Genomic DNA, 22,623 nt, shown 5'->3' with positions numbered 1-22,623 from the left:
ATAGTTTACACACAGAAGAACACCCTCTATTTGACCCCTTACATCTCGGACTGCTTTAGTGTCAGCGCTCAAATGGACTGCTTATTTTCTCCAACACTGTTGAGCATACAGAGTGATAATCTGAGCTTCTGTGAAGGGAGTTTAGAAAATATACAGAGGAAACACTTTTTTTGGCTCATTTCAGGATGGGTGCAACAATCAATGAATGTTGCTGATAGAAATCCAGCAAATGTTGGAAGTTGGCGATAGTCAGCGATTGTTTCCGTCTGTTATGTACTTTTTTAAAAGCAAAGATGTCCTGTAATTGTCGGAAGATTGGGCTATCTCACATTCTTACTATCGCCACTAAGAGGTTCCTGTGCAAAGAACAATGTGGAAGCAACAGGGAATACAGATTTTGCCATTCGTTTGCCATTCACTGGGTTCATATGTGCAGGTACCGTAGCTGTGTGCAGCTTTGTTTATAATGATGCTAGACTGGATGATGTATGTTTAAAGCGCGTATGTGTTGTTTGTGGTCTTGTATACTGCATGCTGTTTTGGACGACACCCTGATACTGTAGCACTGCTTAGGGTGGACCCACCAACTTCAGCTATGTATTTCATGCACTGCATATAACCATTGTAAAGGCACTACACACTTAAACATAGACTGCATAATTAGGGATGGGTACCTTTCACATTTGAAACGATACGGTACCGATGCCCGGTACCTGGCAATCGGTACAGGTCCTCAACGGTACCAATTTTAGGTACTTTTTTGTGTTTATGTGGTAAAAAATATCAATTTGTTTAATAATAGAATATAATTTTTTAAAAATTTATTCTTCAGTATAACCTTACAATGCTGTGTTCATGTCCAGCATGGAAAATTGCCAACTCTTCCACTCCCTCACAGTCACAAGGATTCACTTAGGTACCTAAACTTGGAACTTTTTGGTTTTACCTGAATCGGTACCTGGTACTTTTGACAGAATTCGGTCGGTACCTATAAAAGTACCTAATTCGGTACCCATCCCTATGCATAATACATGGACGTAATCTAAAGTTTTGAAGCAAATTGTCAGTGGGAGCCATATGGGGCGGGCTTTGAACCTCCTCACTAACAGCTAAAGGGTGCCTTCAGGTTGAAGGTGTCTACAATTCAAATTTTCATTAAGCCGACACTTTTGTCCAAAACGACACAACACCTTGGTTGGTGCAATGAAGTTTTTCAAGTTATTTTGGCCACAGGTGCTGCCATCTAGTGCCAGATGAAGTGCTATTTTTTTTCCATCTGAAATAATGCAGCCATAGCTAACCACAACAAAAAAAAATCAGCATCAACAATATCATTAAACATTTAACAGCATTAAACAGTCAGTGCTACATGTTCACAAAGACTAAGTTTTTTGGTGTGTATGTGGTTTCTGGTGCTTCCAGAGCCAGCCTCAAGTGGACACTTGACAAACTGCAGTTTTCAGCACTTCTGCATTGTCTCATATTTTAAGACCAGAAGCTGCCATTTGGCTTAACTTTTGCATCACATTTAGCAGGCTGAAAAATTAAAAGAGAACTAGAAAATTTAAAATTCGTAGCTGAGTAAGTGCTATTAATCATGCAATTGATTAATCAATTAATTCACCATTTCATTGACTGGTGACTACATGATTAGCTGAACAGTCGTTAGTTACTGCCCAACATGTCAGGATGCAAACAAACAGAACCCTTTATTTGGATTATCTAAGTGGTTTTTTTTCAGCAGAAAACTTTGTCCATGGAGACAAACTCCAAACAAGAAAAAAATCCAGGAAAGCCAAATAAAAACTGATGTAAAATCAATATGAAGCAGAAAGGACGAGGCTTAACTTCAAAATGCTTAGTTTTCAGATTTTTTGTTTTCTTTCTTGTTTACCTCTCATCCCTCCTTCGCTTTGACACAAATTGTTTTGTACACTTGTTCTGTTTCATTATTCCAGCTGCAGCTGGAATAACCGAGCAGAAAAGAGGATCAAGCAGAAAAGGATTGCCTCAACGCAGCCAAGCAGTGAATGGCTGCGTTAGTTGTAATTGACAAGGCGGCTCACGAGGTTTTGTTGTGTTTATGTGTCTCCCTGTCTCTTCGCTCCACACTGTACTGCATGCTGAAGACAAATGAGTTGCAGTAATCTGGTGTGTTGCTAGCTGCTCCCTGGGCCTCTGTCAGCAGTTTAGCCCTGACCACAAGTCCAGATAAAACATTAAAGACAAGGCACTGACAAGGAAGGGCCATCCGGGGCCACTTAAAACCAATACCACAGGGCAGTGAGAGGCCCTCCATCAATTACAACCTTATTAGTCTTATCGTTATGAAATAATCCAATCCAGGAGACAGCTGAGCCTCAACTCTGCACATCACTAGCCGGAAAACAAACCAGAGAGAGAACAGGAGGAGGGGGGAGGGAACAAGAAATGTGGATTTTAAGTTTTAAAAATAACAATATGCTCTGTAGAGCTGAGGATGAGGACACGGTCAGTTTAATATTTCTAAGCTACAAAAGAAATCCCTCATCTCCCTTTTACCATTTTTATCTTTTGGCTACAAGCAAGGAACAAGTTTGACAGCTGACTTTTATGGTTACAACAACTGCTCTGTGGCTCACTCCCTCTAATCACCGTCTCCTTTCTGTGGGTAGCTCTCTTTTTAGAAAGAGGGATAGAGAGGGGAGGGTCTTTGTGAAACTTGTGTTACCCTAACAAACACAAAGTTGTTTACTAGGAGGAGAAAAGTACTTGTTTGGTGTCCTGTACTAAAACATTCATTTGCCATAAGTTTTAAGTAACTCATGCATCATTTGCATCACTTTTGATATCTTAAAATAATATATTTTCTAGACTTTTTAGCTGACGACTAATAAGACAGATTTCACAAAAGATAAAACATAAAAACATACTTAAATTTCTGTGTTTTCAGTGTGCAGCTGAAAATTCATCCTGAACCATATCACTTATGTACTGTTCATGCAACATATTGACAAGACACATCTAATGGTGGTTAAATAATGTACAACTAGAGTGATAAAGACTTATTCATACTTCTGATTGAGATTCTTTCTGTCTCTTTTTTTCTAACTTCTCTTGTCACTCAGGTTTTCATGTGTGTTTCAGTCTGAGAGCTTACAAAAGTCTCCAGCGAATGTAACCTAGAGCCCCTGTTTTGAGGCCGTATCACTGCAGCACTCACGGTGGCAAAGGCGACACAATGACAGCAGTCAGGACAGTGAAGTGAATGGGTGATGTAAAAAGGAAGTGAAAGGTGACAGAGACATGAGAGTAAAAATTTGAGAGCCAGCTGGCTGATCGCTAACTTGCTGATTGAAGAGACGGCAGTGTTTTACTCTCTCCCTCAGGGAGCTAACGGAGAAGCAGCAGACTGAAGGAAGTTATAAAAAGGAGAGAAAGAGTCCATCCAAACACCACCTCCATCAAGACACCCGTTCCTCCCCCTTCTCTTGCTGCCTCTCTCTGAGATTTGACAGCAGGATGATAAACCACTAGTCATGGCTGTACAGCAGACTGACGGCTGAGGGAGAGGAGCTTTGTATGCAGCAGAGGCAGCAGCAGCAGTGATGGGTCTCACTAAATGGGCCTGAGAGCAAAAGGACATGACTGTGTGGCAACGAGCCAAATCTGCTGCATCTCAGACAGATGTTCTGCCTACTTGCAGTCTCATAGAGCATGCTTGTCTTTTATTTGTTCTGGATGCATGATCAACTGTCACTAACAGGCTGTTTAAATAAAAGAAATAGCTGCTGTAATGCCAGCTGGTGGTTTTGCCAGTTTGCCATCACCAGGCTGGCTGTCTGGACAGATTTATGCAAGGAAAAAGTTATGCAAGTCTTAAAATCTGCATCAGTGGATAATTTATTAGCTGGTGAATGAGCGTGTTTAACTCCAGGTTTCCCTACAGAGGGGGGAGATCACGAAGAATGGATTGCAGCTGCTAAGAGCACAAGGTCATATTCACAAGAGGCTGAACTGAATAAGTAAAGTGTATTCTTTGATTTTTTCCTTTTTTGCCACGCTTCGCCACAGCAGACGGTCGTTTTTTTTTCTCCAACTGCCCAGGCTGTTGTGTTTCACGTTTGTTTTAGTTATTTAGAGATGAATCACCTACGTAATAGCCTGACAGCATAGCAGCATGACACATTGTACCCCACTGATAAACCCAACAAAGAAGAAAAACAGGACAGTTTCATTTCAACATCAGTTTCACTCTTTTTCATGCAACATTTTCTGGACAAAAATAAAGTTATCTTCACGAGTTGATTAAAGATTTTTACATTGCAGGGTTACGTGTTGTTCATTATTACAGCTGTCACACGGAGGTGATGATTCTTTCGACCAATCAACAGACTGGGTGGTGTTTCTAGCTCCACCTTCTGGGGTCAAATAGGTATGTTCAGGATGGAAGTGGGACGGTACGAGTCAGTAAATTGGGGACCTGTCCCGGGTTTAGTCAAATGAAATACCGCAAAATGTGTGTCATACCAGGACAAACCAAACCGAACCACTTGGTGTAAACAAGGCTATAAAGTGAAATGGACATTGACCCACTTAGGAGCCAGTCTCTTGTGGCTAAATGAGGAACTGCAGGTTTGGCACTTCTGCACTGGCTTCATCTCTCAGCTCGGCTGTTGTTTAATTTTCTGTGTCAATACAAACTGTAATTCAGACAGAAGCAGGAATAGAAATCTCACTCGTATGAGTTTGATTACACCAAGTTTCAGTGGAAGCTATAGTGCTGCTTCAGGCTGTGTTTACAGGTAATCTCCGCACTTCTAATGTTATTGATAATTCAGCCTTCGATTTTTTGATTCATGTCTGTGTTGTGCTACAAAATGACCACACAGACCTTGAGTTTGTTTTTCATGCTTGCTACTGAGTACCGGAAACACTTGACAAGCAGCGAAAACAGAAACTACTTCACGCTCAAAGTCGATGACACCATGAGAGCTCAGTTTCACTCTGTTTGTCTTGTTTGGCTCGCGCTGACAGGACACATGCACTCACAGGATGTTAATACTTTTGGTATGTTAATCTAATGTGTACAAGTTGTGATGTTAAGTCATGTGACCACATTTCCGTTTGTGACATTCACATGGTAATAGATCAGAGAGAAGGGCGTCGGTGTGTGTTTGTGTGTGTGGATGTGTGTGTGGTTTCCTCTGAAACCAACCTTATCTCCGCCTGGAAATCTAATTACTAGCATGCAGCAATTTACAGTCAGTATGTCAGTGTGTGCACATGTTCAGTCACGCATATATAACTGCCTCTCAGTTCTCTGTTTGTATGACAGATGATTCAAACCAGTGTCTTCTGTAGTGTTTGAACATATTTATACAAAGATATGATGATTTCATACATTTCAAATGTGATTCATTACAGCAATGTTTGAGAAGAAGTCAGAAGATATTTGTCACAATAAGCTTTTAATACACTTTCCTTTTATTTCCCGGTGACAGTTTAACCTACGGTATTATGCTCCACTCCAGTGCTGAATTATTTGCAGAAATGAATCAAAGACGAGCAATTTCCCCCTCATTTGAATCCAGTTCAGCTTATTTGTACGCAGACTAATTTGTTAAATGAAACATCAACATATGAGCAGTGAAGGAAGGACAGCCTCTATACGAGGAAAATGGTCTGAGGAGCTTTGATCGTGTTTTACGGTTTATGCAGTATTAATTATGAGCTCATCTCTGATGTTAAAAAAACTCATCAAACAAGTCTTTCATGTCTGTTATTGACCTTTAGAGCTGGACTCATCCTTTTTCTACCCCTAATATTTGTGGTCTGGATTCACAGGACTGAAACCGTCTGTGGTTTGGAGGCTCTTGCACTACAATCCTGCAGGGTGAGCTGCAGTGTTTTCAGGCCTGCTGATTAGCTTGCTGCAGGTGGTTACTTGTCTTGTGGTCCCTGGAGTGTTTCACAGGAAATACCAGCTAATTGCCACAGGTGATAATAGCACACAATGAGGTAACCACCGTATATCACAGGCATGGAGAAAAAGGAAGGTGCTAAGTAAATCACTTGTCCCCACTTGTGAATTTGTGGAGTGGAAACAAAGGGTGAGACTACATTTAAAGGTCTCCTTTTGTTCTTTCATGTTTTTGTTAATGCATTGTTTTGTTTTGTTTTGTTTTGTTTTGTTTTAGTTTTGTTTTGTTTTGTTTTGTTTTGTTTTTTAGTTTAATTACTCCGGATGACAAAACTAAAATAATCCATGTTTTGTTTTTTTTCCTGTCACAGTTTTCCTACTGTTCTTTTACCCCAGGTGGTATTTCTCTTAAAACAACCACATTGAAAGGATTCAATCAAAATCAGTCATCGATTGAAATACAGTGATGATCCTGGATAAGTTGCTGAATTTGTTGCCACTGTCAATATGGGGATTCAAAGCAGGCGTGACGGACACTCTCAAACCTCCAGTTACAAACAGCGGCTGAGTGAATCTGAGATCTCCTGTGGCTGTGAGATGCTTGGCAGGAACGATGGCCCATCATTTGTTTCAGTTGTTCTGGTGTGCCTTCGTGGGAGGCTGAGGAGGAGGAGGAGGAGGAGTGAGGTCATGTTAGATATGTCAGTGGAACCAGAATTGAGGAGACACTTGTCAGAACTTAAAGATGAAATTTTGTTTAGTGATTATTTGTTTTTGGAAATTAAAGAGGGGATATGCTGCTTTCCAAATGGTCCGTTAAAAAAAAAAAAGCACAAGATCTTCATGAGACTTGCTGAAACAATGAGGTCATCACATACGGATGGTGGTTCATTACAAATTGAAGGAATGAGCCTCAAACAGAAAGGTCTATCCCTGACAGGCATCTAGAGGGCTGGCCAATCAGAGGCAAAGGGGGTTAGTGAAGCAGGGAGCCTTAAAGAGACAGCAGCTAAAACAAAGCATTTCAGACAGAGGCTGAAAAAAAGGTCTAAAACACCAGTGTAATAAAAATAGATTAAAAAAAATAAAAGGGATTACTTTTCTCTGTGAATCATATAAATCGGGAGATTATAAAGCCTTAAAATGGCATTATGCCCTCTCTTTAAAATTTGTAAAGTTACATTCACATAAAAATGTGTGTATCTTAAGGCTGAAAAGTCGTGTTACAAGAGCAGAGAAATTTCTGTTATCGATTTCATCGTTCATACATAGCTGCACTTAAACCAGGAGTATTTTCCTCTCAACCAATCAAAGCAGCAGAACTGTTGTTTTCTGATTGGATGCTGATAACTTTGCACATTTCCAGCCCCAGCCTTTTAACAGTGGACATCAGGATCAGCAGGGTATCTGCTCTGCACCGTGTGAATCAATAGCCTTAGAGGTCACAGATGATGCACCACCAAGTGTGAGAGTGTGTATCATGCAATGCAACCCTTCTTCACTCATCAATATCCTCTCTCTGTTTCTTTCTCTCCTCCCTCGTGTCCTCACCCCTCTGGCTTTCTCTCTCATAGATGGTGTATAAGCCATGGATATGTTCCCAGTACTTCCAGACCTCCCAGATACACTGCAGCAGGAGGATCCCCTGTGGTCAGTACTGCCTCGAGGTGCAGCAGCGGTGCCCCTTTGTCCTGCCCGACAATGATGATCTCATTCATGGAGGCAGCCCCAGTTTTATATGCACAGGTAGGAAAAAAATCACCTCACACTTTCCTCTATTTAAAAAGCTGTGCATCAGCCTAGAAGCAGTAGTAGTAGATGCTCAACAAGCACATTCATACATGACTCTATGTTCAGTATTTTAACAATAAAAACTCAGACAGTAAGCAGAAGAACATAGCTCACATACTGTTTCCCTAAATGGTCTAAAAACCTCTGACTGACCCACGGTGATCGCTTGGGACATTACAACAACAGCATGTTCTGTCAAACCATCAGATCAACAGGATGATACAGTAACAGGACAGTTTAAAAACCATCACAGCTCCCAGAGGCATCTGCAAAGTGGAGCAGAGTCTTTCTGTAACAGTGAAAGCAGATCTTTCTGACGGAAACACAAATTCTGGTTAAAATTATGAATCAAATTTTCTTCTCCACATTATGTTGAAGAAAGAGAGACAGTCAGCACAGGTTGATGCTGTCCTCTGGTGTCCATAGTGAGGATTGCATTATGTCAAGTACATGTTTTTGTGAGTTTTCCTACTCATCATCTGCCCTGATTTATGTATTCATAAAGTAAAAACTGCTTATTTTAACACCCCTAAAAAGAGGGACAGCTGGCGATGCTTCATCTTTCTGTTGCTTTACCAAAATCTCATAAAAAGACGAAAGTCATGGTTTTAAATATCTCTGTGTCTCATTTTTAAGTTTTAGGAAGACAAAAAGTCTTCACACTTAAAGGCAGAAAGCTGGTCTTCTCAAAGCTGGGCTCTGCAGATATTTGCAAATGTTGCTGATAGCTGGGACTATTTTCAGCTACTAAAGCTGTGTCTTGTTTGTGGCAAATACTAGAAGAGTAAAATAAATCAAGACTTTTATGAGCTTTTTCTAACAAAATATCAGTTTTTTAGACTCTTTGTTTTATATAGTAGACAGGCTGTAGAGCAGGGTCCTCTAACACGTAGCTCACATTCCCTCAATAAGTGCCTTGTGGGGAAACGTAAAATAAAGTTCAAAAAAGAAAATAATAAAGAAAATAAAAGAATTGACACAAACTCTATCAACAACTCTATATCTATCCAATCTCAGTACATATGGGTATTGAGAGCCTGTTCAAAATAAGAATTGATGACAAATGGTTCGATCCATTGACATCATTAGCTTTAATGCTTAATGATTCCCTTGTCATTTCTTTACATTATGTTGGAGCAGTTGGATCTTAAATCAACATCACGTGATGTGCCTCACATTAATCACGCTCATCAGTCAGTGGCAGAATTTCCAAGACAATGGCAGAGAGATCGAAGGAAAGCTTGGCTTAACTTCATACAAGGGTGGTAGCACCAACAACATGTTCAAACATTTCTTTATGCCAGGCATTTTCTGTACATAGAAATCTCACAGAAGGGATTGATAAGGCAATCAATACAGAAATGATAAAATCTTATCAGTACTGTTGGGAAAAAACAAAGTTAGATTTATTTTTCTGAAAGTTGCATTCTTGGTAGGAACTGAGGAAGGTTGTACAACAGAGTGTTGGGAGGATAAACAGACTTGCATCCTTAAAAGAAGGCCTGATTGATGTATGTCGTAGGATAGTGCCAAGAGTTTTATCACTCAGGAAGGAGTAAACGATAGGAGCGTCAAGGTCAGATACTGACACAGTCCTGGGGACTAAGGCAGAGATAGGTTTAAAGACCAATGAAGAAGATAGAAAGGGCTGTGCGACTCTACATCGGGGGACACAGTGTAACCTCTGTGGTGCATTTTTGTGTTTAATTCTTGACAGAATAAAGTAAAAGCTTTTACCAGTTGAACTGACAGAGATTTTTTCTATCAAATACCCATCCCTAAACCTCAGCATGCAGTCAAACATTTCACAAAAGGTGGGCCTGAAATAATGTGCTAAATCTGTACCTGGCAAAAATAAATAAATGAATAAGGAGAGAGTATCTCCCAACTTGTTTTATCATGTGAAAGTAACTTTCATCTTAAAAAAAGACGGAGAGCCCTGATAAAGAGACAGTTGTTCAGGCTGCTCTGTGAACAAAAGCTGACCTACTCAGCACCTTCGCAGTTTTTATTACAATCTGAAGCAAAAACGAAGGGACCAGACCCAACTACGTATAGAACAAAGAGGTTCAAAAAACAGAAGCTAAGAGACAAAAACTTACTTGCTAAAATCTGTAAAAAAAAAAAAGAAAAGAAAAGAAAGAGTTATGAATAAAAAACCCTTAAAGAGCACTGAGCGCTGACAGCAGAGTGAACCCTTAAAGACCAAATGAGCTGACGGACGAAGATGGCAAAGAGAGAAACTAAATCCATAAACAAGGGCTAATCTACATGTATTTGAGTCACAAGACATCAGATCACAAAATATCACATGACATAACTAAGATACCAAAATGTAGGGGAAAAATCTACAAAAAATCCCTGACGGTCTGATTTAATAAGTAATAATAATACAGCATCTAATGCAGAACATCAGTTCACATCATGTCATTTCCTCTGAAAAACAAGCCTGATCTAAATACAAATTTACTGAGAACGTGCTGTAAATACATTGTTCCTCTTGTTACTGCAGCTGCTGACTGTACTGAGTGGGCGCATACTCCTTTAGAGTTCAGTCATTAAGATTAGCGTGCAGTCCGGCCCTGACAGCCACCCCATGTTTATAACTCAAGAGCAGAATTTGTCAGAATTTGTAAGGTTAAGTTTTTCTTTGTGGTGTCAATTGTCTGTGATTTCCTGTTTTTATTCTAATCTTACCAAGATTATCGTGGTTTTCTTGTATTAGTTTAGTTGTACAGTCTCTACCCTCTTTGTTACCTCCTGTTTTCTGTCTTTGGGATCAAATGCCAGAAAATCAGTCAGCTGACTTCATAGCTAAAATAGGGGGTGTGTTGATAAAAATGTGGTGGAGTAAAAGTCGCGTTTCTTCAAAGTGAAGTACAGATGCTCAAACAATGTACTTAAGTAGAGAGGATACATCAGTGGCTCTTGTGTAAGATATCTGTATGCGCAGTCTGAAGGCTCAATATCAGTGATTCCCTCAGGTTTGCAGAGAGGAGTAAAAAAAAGAGACATCAGTGCTGAAGCATCCAAAAAAAGAAAAATCCCACACTTATCTTTGTTGACAGCTCAGCACAGAGCAGCTTAAGAAAACGCTTGAGACTGACAGAAAAAAAAAGAACTGTCAAAAAGAGAAAACATCTTCATCACATGCAGAACGTCATGTCTGAAATAAAGACTTCAGAGAAAGAGCCGGAACACAGAGGAGTTAAAAAGGATTGAAAAGTGATGAGCATCTCCAGGTGATTGGGAAATTAACTCATAATCTGATAACCAAATGAGAACATCCTGAGCGCTGAGCAGGATTTGTACACTTGGCTTTGCACCCAGCCCTTATGTAATCACTGTATTTTTGTTTTTTTAAGATTTTGGAGTCCATTGAAAACTTCTTTGTTTGCGTGCTCAGCTCAGATTTGTTCAGAGTGTTTTTTCTCAGCTGTCTTCTGTTTTTCCTCTTTGCTTGTTTTGTCTCTCATTTCTCCACACTCAGCTCTCTCAGCCAAAGTGTTTCAGACCATAGTTTTGTAGTTTTAAAATTCTCAAGAATTATGTTTGCTTTGCAGAACTAGTACAGTCAGAGACCCACAGCTCCAGCTCTAAAAAGTTTATTAAATATCACTGATTCTAACTTCTGAAAACATCCCTTAGGGCTGCTGGAGGACTATCCATCAGGTGTGGACCCCAAGGCAGAGTGCTGTGACGTTCGGTGGGACAACCGATCCCTGAAAAGAACTCACCCGCCGTGCCAGCACCGTACCTCCCTCAGCTCGTCAGCAGCCTGCAGACTGTGTAACAGCCGGCTCAAACTCTGCCTGCTGGTCCTCGTCCTCCTACACACTGTTGCCAGCCTCACTGCATCCCACAATGCAACAGGACTGGGCCTCCCCGCCATCACGCCTCTTGAGGAGAGCCCTGCCAACGAGGAGTGATGGAGCTGCCGGGAGGCAGAGAGGTTGTCAGGGTGGGGGATTCCCTCACCATGGCAACAGATGTGGAAAAATACAGGCACGGTTGTGCGAGCGGCTGGAGCTTGTGTGCCTGCGGACATTCTGCAACGCGCTCTGGCTAATGGAAAACGTGGGACGCTCTGGGATGAAAAAGACACACAAATCAATCAAAAACAAATAAACAAATAAACAAACAGACACACTAAGGGACTGGAAAGGTCCCTTAGATAGAAAAGGGGACAACGCCACAGCCTTTGTTGAGTGGGAAGGTCAGCTTCCTCATGGCTGAGTTTCTCTCACTTCGCTTTTTTACACTGTGTTCCAATTCTTGGTTTCTGTTGCACTGGCTGACTTTGGAGTAACACAATCACATTCTCCTTCTAATATTCATTCTTTGTGTTTGTTTCTGGGTCTCTCATGGAGGAAGAAAATCTGCTCTCAAATACAGATAATGTGTTCAGAAAATGAATTAGCTGCAAGTTCGTGCATGTGAGGGTTTGTGTTTCTAGATTTCCAGTGTGTGTGTGTGTGTGCGTGTGTAAAGGAGCGAGCATGTGTGGGCGTGTATGTGTGCATGTCTGTCTGTGTGTATGAGGAGGTGAGTGTGTAATAATAACACAGACCCTTAAAGTCTACCTAACAGGCAGGTGCAGCGATGATGTTTTCCTCTCTGTCCCTCCCTCTCTGGTGTGTCAGCTCTGCTGCTGCTGCTGTCGGCCAAAATCTTCTCCGAGTTTGGAGAGTGTTCCTGATTTCCATAATAAGCACTGTGTTTAACACAGGTTCATGTCCCCCCCTCCCTCACTTTGTTTTGTGAGATATTCACAGATCAAAAACATTTGTGTGATTAGCATCAGTGAAAAGCTAACACCTGGCTCGGCTGTGAGAAACAGCAGGAATGAGAACAAACTGGAAGAGTTTCTGCAGCACTCGAACGGTCTGGATATGTCGCCAGATTCCTGAAATCATTTCTGAATAAAATGTTGTCCAAGCAGGGGAAATTATGGCAAAAACACATGAAAACAAGACTGAGGATTTAAAAAAACACCAAGATTCTTTGAGCATCACACTGATGAGATAAGAGGGCTGAGCCATGTGAACAAAACGGTTATAATGGATGAATCTGAGCCCAAAATAAGAATCTTGTACATCCTACAGGTGTCAGGTAAACTGCAATGCTTCTTTCGTTGTAGATTTTTTAAGCACACAGAGTATTTTATCTCACAGAACAAAAACATGAAGCTGTATTAAGCTTGTCTTAACCAAAGATGTGATTTCAAGCATTCTACCAAACACTTGTTCAGATTCTGGCCACTTTTCAGCATCATGGCTTCAGCAGAGCTAACCAACACCAGAGCTTTCCTATGTTTTCGATCAGTGATGCTCCAGATAGAGAAGCTTCTGTTACTTTAGGGTTCAAACGAACCGCCCGCTCAGATTGATATCAATGAGATAAAGAGTATGGTTACTCGAGGTTCCTCTCTCTACTCTGTCTGAAGAGCCTTTTCTTTTCACTCATCCTGCTGATCTTATTTAGTCACAAAGACATAGCTAAATACTTGCCCTTGAATTAAAACACGCCACAGACTGTATAAAAGAAGTGGACATAGCAGCTAAAGTGTGGGCTTCTGATTTAAATCACAGAATTTGGCATTTTGGATATCACAGTTTAGTGCAACATTTAAAGATTTCAATCATCTGCATGCAATGTGTTAAATCTGGAGGTACGGCTTTGTTCTGGGAGCTCCCTGCACTTCCATATGCCTACATGGAATACCAAAAGACTGGGAGAGCACTACTGTATTTTCAGGATTATAAGTCACACTTTTTTCATAGTTTGGATGGTCCTGCAACTTATATATCAAAATATATAATTTAACATGTTTTTATGTTAATTGATACTAGCTGACATAAACCAAGGAGCAAATAGTGGGCTTGTAAATACGATATGCTGCCCCTTTACCACTGATAAATTTATATGAAATATTTATTTGTAGACAACTGAGAAAGACTGAACACAAACGAAGTGAAGGGCACAGTTGGCTGTGAAAACACAAACAGGATCAGGCTTTACCAATCCCACCCGTACAAATCTATACTGATCAATATCAGACCGCTTGGTAAAAACAGAGCTTATAAAAAAATTACCGCCTTAGCCAGTTTGCAGCCGGGAACAGAAACCAAAACCGTCTTTCTGTAGCTGATTTATCCTTGAACTAGAAAAGCACTCCGAAAGCGCAGACCTCCACCAAGCATACTGTGACTGTCACGCAACACTTTCCTACTTTAATGTTATACTCCCTTTCAGCAGACTGTCTGCTACAATTTGGTGTTAGTTGCGGGTTTGTACCATAATTTGTTACCTGACGGTGTTGAAAATTATGTTGCTCAAGAATCATTTAAAAGAGTCCTGGATCCAGACAGTGACCCAGATCACCTCCAAAATTTAATCACGTCTTCCTTATCCCATTTTGAACATTTCCTGAAAATTTCATCAGGATCCGTTTGTTAGTTTTTGAGTTATGTTGTTCACAGAAAAACAAACAAACAAACAAGCAGACTGACAAACTCTCCCAAAAACATAACCTCCCTGGCGGAGGTAATGATTTACAACAAAGACCCCAAGACAGAGTAAGCATCAGTAAGAATACATACAACACTGGCAGAGTCAGTAGGCAGGATAAAACAGTTTAAATGGTTAAAAAGTCAGTGGCGATGTTTCTAAAATAAATAGATAAAGAAACAATTCCAATGTTTGCAAACAACCAGAAACTAGAGTTGAGGTCATGAAATTCTTAATTTTATACATTTAGACATATTTTTTCAAACTGCAGATTTGCAGCACTTTAAATCTGACTTCACATTTAAAACCCAGAAGCTGTGTCCCTTCTTTTATACATTTTTCGACACTGATGCATATAAAAGTATTTTACCCCCAGGCCTATTATCCACAGGAAACACGGTCATTAGATGTTGCCTTTACAGACTTTTACAATCAGGAAAATTAAGTTCTAATAAAACTCAAAAGTAGAGGTAGAATTCTACCTTTGGAAGTATGAAGGTGTATCCCCTGACCCCTCAAACAAGACAGTTAATGCAGAAAGAATGATATTCCACATTTCTTCAACACAGACTCAATTTGTTCCAAATGATCAGTGTGTTTCTGTTGAATCCAAATATGTAACCCACTCTCATAGACTGCATGTTGAGGCTCTCTTCGAGAAAGCGACTGCCTCTTTTGTTGTTTGTCCTCAGCCCCGCTCCACTACACACCTGATCCCAAATCAGCTTCTGTAGCACGCCCACTGTCTCGTACTTCTCTCCTCAAAACATTAAGTAAAGGGCTTTTTAAGATAAACAGTACAAACATCGTCATCATCCACGCAGTCAGAGATGCTGAACACCATCCAAATTCTAAAGCAGATGATGAAGTTCCAAACACGGCTCATTTCCTGTTTCTTTCAGACCTCGTACGTCTGCCGTACAGAGGGGCTCCACTGGCTGTTACTAGAGAGCAGGAACAGAAACAAGTTCAGAGAGAGGAGCTTGTCGTTTTTGTGAAAAGCACTGACGGGTTAACCTGATAATTGTGGAAGAATAAGCTGACACTTCTGTTTATTTCATTAATGTTGACCAGCATGTGAGCAGAAAGGAATGGTGTGACCTTAAGGGCTGACTTCTTCATTAGTTTCTAGATGTTTCCTTTTGTCTCTTCGATGAACACGGCTATGAGATCAGGTATTCGAAGAAAAACAGATGTTGCTGAATGCGTTTTTTTGTCCACTGTCGAGTATGTTACCTAAATGAGATGTCCAACTGATATCTGATGTCAAGAATTTTATTATACAGCATATATGAGGATTTAAGATTCATTATTATTAATCACATCATGTCTATATAATCAATATGTTGGCCTATTTTGACTTAATGCTGTTTTGACCCCAACCCGATCTACCCACTTCTGCTTGCATGAAAACATAACTGCTCATCGTCATTCTACACAGTCCACTCATGTCCACCTTGAATTACCACATCCAGTGATAGATTAATGCTGCTATTCTCTTGACCACCACTAGAGAGAGCCATTTGTATTCTTTTATATTGCTACTGCTGCTGAGGACCTACCACACAAGAACTGTCACACATGAAGGAATCGAGAATTTCAGGAGTGAAGATGTTAGGTACGAAGGGAAGGTGTGCTGTTTCATGTGTATGTGTGTGTGTGTGTGTGTGTTACAGTCTCCTGCTAATTGCTGTGTGTTCTCCAGGGAGCTCATTAGCTTTGTCACGACCTTGGAGGCTGCAGTACAGGTGTGGGGAACCACGACTGTCTGCAGACCCACAGGGATCTGCTACATTAATCACTGCAGTCCTAAAGCTGCATTGTCATAGTGTGAGATAATTGCACTGTGCAGTGTGCAACAGCCATTCCCCAAGAACAAAGTAGGGTATTACTGTTGAATGTTCTCAGCTGAAAGGAAATACAAGAAGGGAGAGGTGTTGGAAGTGGAAACTGGCCTGAAACTGGTGCCAAAGTTCATATTGTGTTAAAATGTTCATCAATTCAAACTCCACTGCTTCCATGATTAAACACAACCCACATAAAGAAGTGAAACAGGGTTCCTCAGTGTCTTAGAAATGTGCCATGTTAGCAATATATTGATTGCACCTCACAAACCTTGCTTGACTCCTCCCACAATCACATGCATAAACATGCTTTTATTCTGCCAATCACAGACCAGCTGCTCGACATGTCTTTGTCATGCATCTGCTTTGAACACTCAGAGCACCAATGATGAACTCTTTTTGTTCCCTAACTCAATAGAATTAGATCTGTTGTTAGTTTTGCAGGCATGCACTCAAGACTTACTCTGCTCTTCTTCTTACTTTTTGTGTGTGCGTTATTTTTTCTGCATCAAGAAGCTGCAGAGGGTCCTGTAGACTCAGTCTTGATTCCAGACGGTGGTCTGTAGCAGTCGCAAGGTACAGTCTGTCTCATTCCATAACATGCCAACCGATAAAAACGGATCTTGTGTTTCAACCCTTGCACATAGCCTATGTATGCCTCCACCCCTGTGCACCCACCACCAAATTCTGTGTACACAAATATTGCCCTTCTTCACTCAGCCTCTCTCTGTTTTGACACTAGTTCTGTTCTCTATCCTGTGGATCTATGCAGAAGCCCGTTCCTTTTTTGGTTGTAAATATGTTCCCTAGTATGCTGAACAATGTATGTCTCTGCTTTCAGGTTTCCTTGTGTATTTTAAGTTGATGTCATGCTGTTACTTCCTTCTTCTTCTTCTGATTCTTTCTTTGTTCTTTTTTATTTTTGAGCGTCTGAAACCATTGATGTTAAAAGAGAATGTGTCGAGGTTTAACCAATAGACTTGTCCTCAGCTTCGCAACCTTATTATGAGAGGTTGTGGCCCTGTGTGTGTGTGACAGCGAAAGATTTATGATTATAGAAATGAAAAAGGTTTAAAGTCATATAGAAGTATCATTGCGATTATGATTATTATGATTACTATTATACTACCAGTATATTGTAATATTATAGATGCTTTAGTTCAAGTAACTTCTTTAATTTTTTTACAAACAACTTTGATGAAATGATTTATAAAACAGTCTCACAAGTCATGATCTTTTCGAAAAGTATGAAAACTACTGCTACAATGATTAAATTGTGTTCTGATGAAAATAAATACAGACATATAATCTCTTCTTTTCTTGTGTTCTGCATGATGTGACCTTTTTTAAATTCAAATAACAGCCCAGACTCGTTTTTTAAAGGGCCCATATTATGTGAAATTCACTTTAAGTGTTTTAGTTAAATTTGTGGGTCTTTGGCTTTCCTCCCTGCCCACAAAATGTGATATTTAATGACAATACCTGTACTTAGTAGTGCTTGTGAATGTAAATCCACAAGCACTACTTGTGAATTTACACAAGTAAATTCACAGCGAGTCTCTTTATTGTGTGTGTGTGTGCTAGTCACTTCACGGCCAACTGCTTTTCCAACTTTGGACAGTACAACAGAGAGCTAGTGAATACACTGGTCCTGAATCCAGGCGCATTACCAACCATCCACCAACAAACCTTGGACCCTGGAAATGTGAGTATTTTAAATGCTGTGTGCTGTGGAGCAGATGTAAGAGCTTTTCCTCAGTGTCCCCCCTGTCTCTGTGTTAGCTTCAAGAGGCTAACTGTAGCTGCGGTTAGCCTGTTGATTTAGCCTGTAATGTTACAGTAAACAAGCTTCACTGTTTTCTAAACATTGTGCACCCGGAGCTAGTGGCGCCGCTCTCAGTGACGTGGAGGAGCGGGGCGGTATCAGCGGTGGCTCATTTACATATGAAGGTCACGCCCACTAAATCAGACCGTTTTGAACAGAGGGGCTATGAGAGCCTGGAAACAATGCTGCTGTGCTTGATTTATTGGCTTTTTGGACCAAAACACGTTACTGCCATTCATCATTACGAATAAGTGAGTTCTGCTGGATTTCACATGGATAACTTTATTTATGATCCACTTGACTTTTCACAAAAGTTGCCTTTTTCATCTGTTCGCTTTGAATATCACTACTTAGGATCTTGGGAGCAAACTTTGCTGCTGCACTATTTGATTTTGATTTGAAAATATCAAATCAGTGATGCCAAAAACTCTCATGAGGGAGGAATTTTCTCCTCTAAAATCTTATTTAACTGCTTCAATCGAGCAGTGTAAAATGTCTGTCAGGAAAACTTTGCATTGCTATGTCATGAACACAATCTACAAAGCAATGAAATATACATCTTTGTCCACAAGAGGGCACTGACATGAAACCCAAAGTCAGTCAAGTCAAATGCAATATGTTTTTTGTTTTTCCCCTACCTTATTGCTGCTGGTGAAAGTGGGGTTAGATTCCTTCTTTTATATTGTATATTTTACTTTATGATTAAAATAATATTTGTATTTAAAGTAAGATAAGAGAAGGTTTAAAGTGTAAAAACAGAAATGCTTGGGGTGCCAGTATAGTCCAGGTTCCTGCTTTATCCACTGTCCTGTCTTCTCTGTGTGAATGCATAAACTGCCTGTAGAATAACTTAAAAATAAAAATAAAACATGAAAATTTGTAGAGCAGCTCAAAATTAGGATATAATGGAGTGTTGGAGATGTCTTTTTTTTGTTTTCCATGAACAGCATGTGTTTCCACAAAGACACCACTAGATGGCAGTATTGGCCTATTTCACGGCTTTCTCTGAATAAATCCGATATAAAAACAGATTGAAAATACAAAGTAGACATCAGCACCACAGTGGATGGTGAAGGAGGGCTTTAATTGACTGAATACTGTGCTGTGCTTAGTGTTTCTTTGTTTCAGTCTAAGGGGATTAGTTTACGTAATATCCCCTCGGCGTGACTTCATTAATTGCACACCACACCCTCTGAATACATGCATTGATTTTCAGCTGGGACTTAATCCACAGACCTGAATCCAATCACCGTGCAGAGCCAAAGTGCTGACAGAGACGTTCAGAGGTCAGCCGGGTCACACAAACAGTTGAATATTTAATGCTGCTCCACTGATTGAGATAAACTCTGAGAATTGAAACCACAGCTGTTTCTGTTCATGCTCTCTGAGCTTTACCTGAACAGGATTAGATTATTGTGGCTCAGTAACATGTCCTGCCTCAGCTTTATCTTCTCTGAGAGGATATGTTGCATGCAGACTTCCTGAAACTCAGTGATATTATATTAGTGGGTTACATAACAGAGGAATGACAGCAAAATGCATATTCTGGTTTGCCCTCGTCTCTGTGCCACTGGCTTCTTTCTCTGTGGATTAAAGCCCTCATTTTGTTTCAGCTTGTTGGGGGTGGGGGCTCAGCTGACTAATCCTGAGCTAGCATGCCAATAGTCTGCATCCAATATTCAGACATCCAGGGCAGGCTGCAGATGTGCATGTGTACGGCTTTTGACAGCCTTTTCCCTATAAAGAAACTCAGATTCTGCATCCTGCAGAATCTAGATTTTTATATCTTCAATTAACAGCACAGACTTCTTTGACTTGCAAACAATAGATTGATTAAAACTGTGCTGCCCGATACTCACCAACAGAGGTCAGTATGACACAGGAGTTTAAAGAAACGAAACATCTTGTAAAGATGTGGAGCATTCTCCATGAAAATAAAGCCTCTTTTGCAGAAAATCTATCCTTTGACAAACTATTTCACGCATAATTGCTTCTTTTAAATCTATGCATGTGTTTTTCTGCTTCAAATCCAAAGCAATCCTTTTTCCAAAAGTTAAAACAGCTTACACTATGTGGAAGCCAAAACCACTGAACAGTTTTTCTCATCCATTCTCTTTTACAGCTTTCAACCTGCAGGACTACTTTAAGCTAATCTGCAAAACATTAATTATTCATCACTTCTCTGCAGGTGTGAGATTCATAAACTTATAAACCATACCATGAATTAGTTTAACAACACATGGTTTCTTCAGCCCGTTGAGAAATGCTAACATGGTTTATGATTTCCCAAAGTCAAAATTGAACCCGGAGTCCTTATGTAATGCTCCCTCATAAACAGTGTCCGGTGCATCTGCCTGCTTTTTCCAAAATGTTTTTATCCCCCACTTGTTGTCTGCAGCAGAGTGTTTTATAACAAGAGGAAGCAACATTTGGACTACAGGGATTTAAGAAGATGATCTGCCTCAGTGGTAATCCAAACGCAGCAGACACAGCCTGTCGGTCACATCAGTGCAGAGAGGAGAGAGAAGTGGAGCTCTGATTGGACTTCCTGGTTCACCATCATCTGAATGTGTCATTTAACAGATGTGTAAGCGTGATTTCATGACCGATATGGGTACAGGGTTGTAAATGCAGCTTCAGATGCGGTGAATAGCAGTGTGTCAGTCACAGCCAGTGAGGCTCAATTACACACTAATTGTTTTTTATCTCCTTCAGTGACTGATGAGGTGATCATATCTGAAGGTCCCTCTGGAAAATAGCAAAGGCAGCTAAAATAAATGACCTTAATATAAATCCATACAGTTAGTAACAGGAGCTACCTCAGGAGTCATTGCTGCTATTTTAGCTGTGCATTGTTCCTATGAATTGAATAAGGATTGCAGATAGACCTGTGAGTTCACACTGTTAGGGAAGAATAAGGAAGAAATGATGTGCGATGCATAAATTGAAATGAATTAAATCAACTGTGCTCCTCATTCATAAAGTAATCTTTTTTCAAATTTTCTGTTTCTTTCTTTTTTTGAGAGAGAGTATTCAGGATTCTAGTTTTGCACGTTAGGTGCCTAAAAGCCAAATACAAACACCTCTTTACTGCCTCTTTGCCTTCTCTGGGTTAAGTTAAGCCAGCATTTTTATTTATCACCTGGATGTCTTGCTACCAAAATTTCACTACATGCACCTCCTGTCCGTCTGCGTCCCTGCTCTGGCAGGTCACAACCACAGACTGTATATGGAGTGGACAGCGTGGCTCTGCCATTTACCATTGTACGGTTTTGAAGCCAAAATACCCCCGTCACAGGCACAGCCATTGGCAGCAATTGCAGCCAGAGTCTGCGCAGTAGAGACTGTGAGGGATTCTGGGAGAATCTGAGTGGAGCCGGGTGACACATTTTTTTTTTTTTCTCACAAGTCTAATCACCTCTTGACTCTACCTCCCCACATATTTTATGATCCCCGAAAAAAATACACAAGAACAGCAGCTGTCAATCATCATTTAACTTGATGTACAATCTCGTTTTTAACCTCTTATAACTGAGAACGAAACTTTTCAGAACAAAGAGGACCTGAATTCAAGGCAGCCAAATTATACCTTCAAATCATCCCAACAATCGAACGTGAGAAACATTTCTACGAGGTGTATTGATTTTTTAGAGTTTGACCACAGCCCATGTGGAATGGCTGGAGAGCAGTTTTCTTTACCTATGCTGCAGCCAGCCACCAAGGGGAGCAGTTTTTGTGGAGACCTCACTTCGAGCAGAGCAGGATGACTTCCCTTTTTTTTTTTACAGTCTATGGTCACAGCAGATATGCAAGCCTCCTGGTTTAGCTAGATGCTGGACACGTTAGTATACAAAAAGCAGATCGAGATGGACAGGAAGCCGCTGAATCCATCAAAAAAGCTAAAACCGTGTCAAAACCAGATCGTATTAAGCTCGACTACAACAACAAACCATCAAAACTAGCAGAGCCAGCCCAGAAGTCTGCAGGTTTGAGGTTTTACAGCCCAACATGCAGAGACTCATAAATGGAGTGGGAAGTGTGGGAACTCCTTGGTGTTGCTACTCCAGCTGTCTTGAGGTCTTGCTTCTTGCCAGACTGAACGAGCAGCCACAGCAAGATGGCAGACAAGAGAGTATCTGATCAACATGCATCATGCATTTAGTGTATCCCCAGTGTTACAGATCTTTTCCAAGATTCCTGTTGATCAGTACCCCTTGATGCTTGTGGCATGATCAATGCCAGAAGCAGACCAACCACGTCAAGCTTCTGTTTGTTGACTCTACAGACGGTAAGGTTAGGTAAAACCAAGAGCACTTGGTCAGCAGAGTAAACATGAGAATAGTTCCATACCTGATCCGGTCCAGTGTGTCTATTTGTCTATGGTTTTGATCAAATCAGTGGATATCTTTGGGGACATACATTACCCTCTAGGAAATACAAGAACAAATCTTTCTTTGACTTTCTTATAAACTGCAGTATTTAGTTAGTTTCTAGAGTGGTTTTCATAAACCGTGAGCTATAATCTTTAAAATTAGATGATATTAACCCTAAAGATATTTCACTTACTGTGTACTGAATCTTTGTAATATTCAAGTTTCCCTTTTTGAATTGAATGACAAAAATAAATTCACGATATTCTACTATTGATGCATGCTTGCTGTTCTACTGAGATGCACGAAAGGAATTCACAGTTCTCTACTTTAGGTTTGATTATGCAGGAAACCACGAGATGTTTTGCACTGATGCAACAT

At 40.4% G+C, this 22,623-nt stretch overlaps 1 protein-coding gene across 1 annotated transcript in view; it reads left to right on the top strand.

Annotated features, from left to right (window-relative positions):
• Nucleotides 1–17,334, top strand: part of nalf1b (NALCN channel auxiliary factor 1b) — a 132,269-nt gene extending 114,935 nt beyond the window's left edge. The window contains exons 3-4 of the mRNA XM_074694635.1: nucleotides 7,477–7,648; nucleotides 11,342–17,334. Of these exons, the coding sequence (XP_074550736.1) occupies nucleotides 7,477–7,648; nucleotides 11,342–11,622 (453 nt within the window). The 3' untranslated portion in view covers nucleotides 11,623–17,334. The remainder of the gene's footprint in view (nucleotides 1–7,476; nucleotides 7,649–11,341) is intronic.
• The last annotated feature ends 5,289 nt before the right edge of the window (nucleotides 17,335–22,623 follow it).

This window comes from Halichoeres trimaculatus, unplaced genomic scaffold (genome assembly GCF_033239565.1).
Source record: "Halichoeres trimaculatus isolate MK-OKI-2021-1 unplaced genomic scaffold, fHalTri1.1 fHalTri1_scaffold_19, whole genome shotgun sequence".
NCBI lineage: Eukaryota > Metazoa > Chordata > Actinopteri > Labriformes > Labridae > Halichoeres > Halichoeres trimaculatus.
Note: the sequence above shows the minus strand (reverse complement) of the source record. Positions and strands in the feature narration are given on the sequence as shown.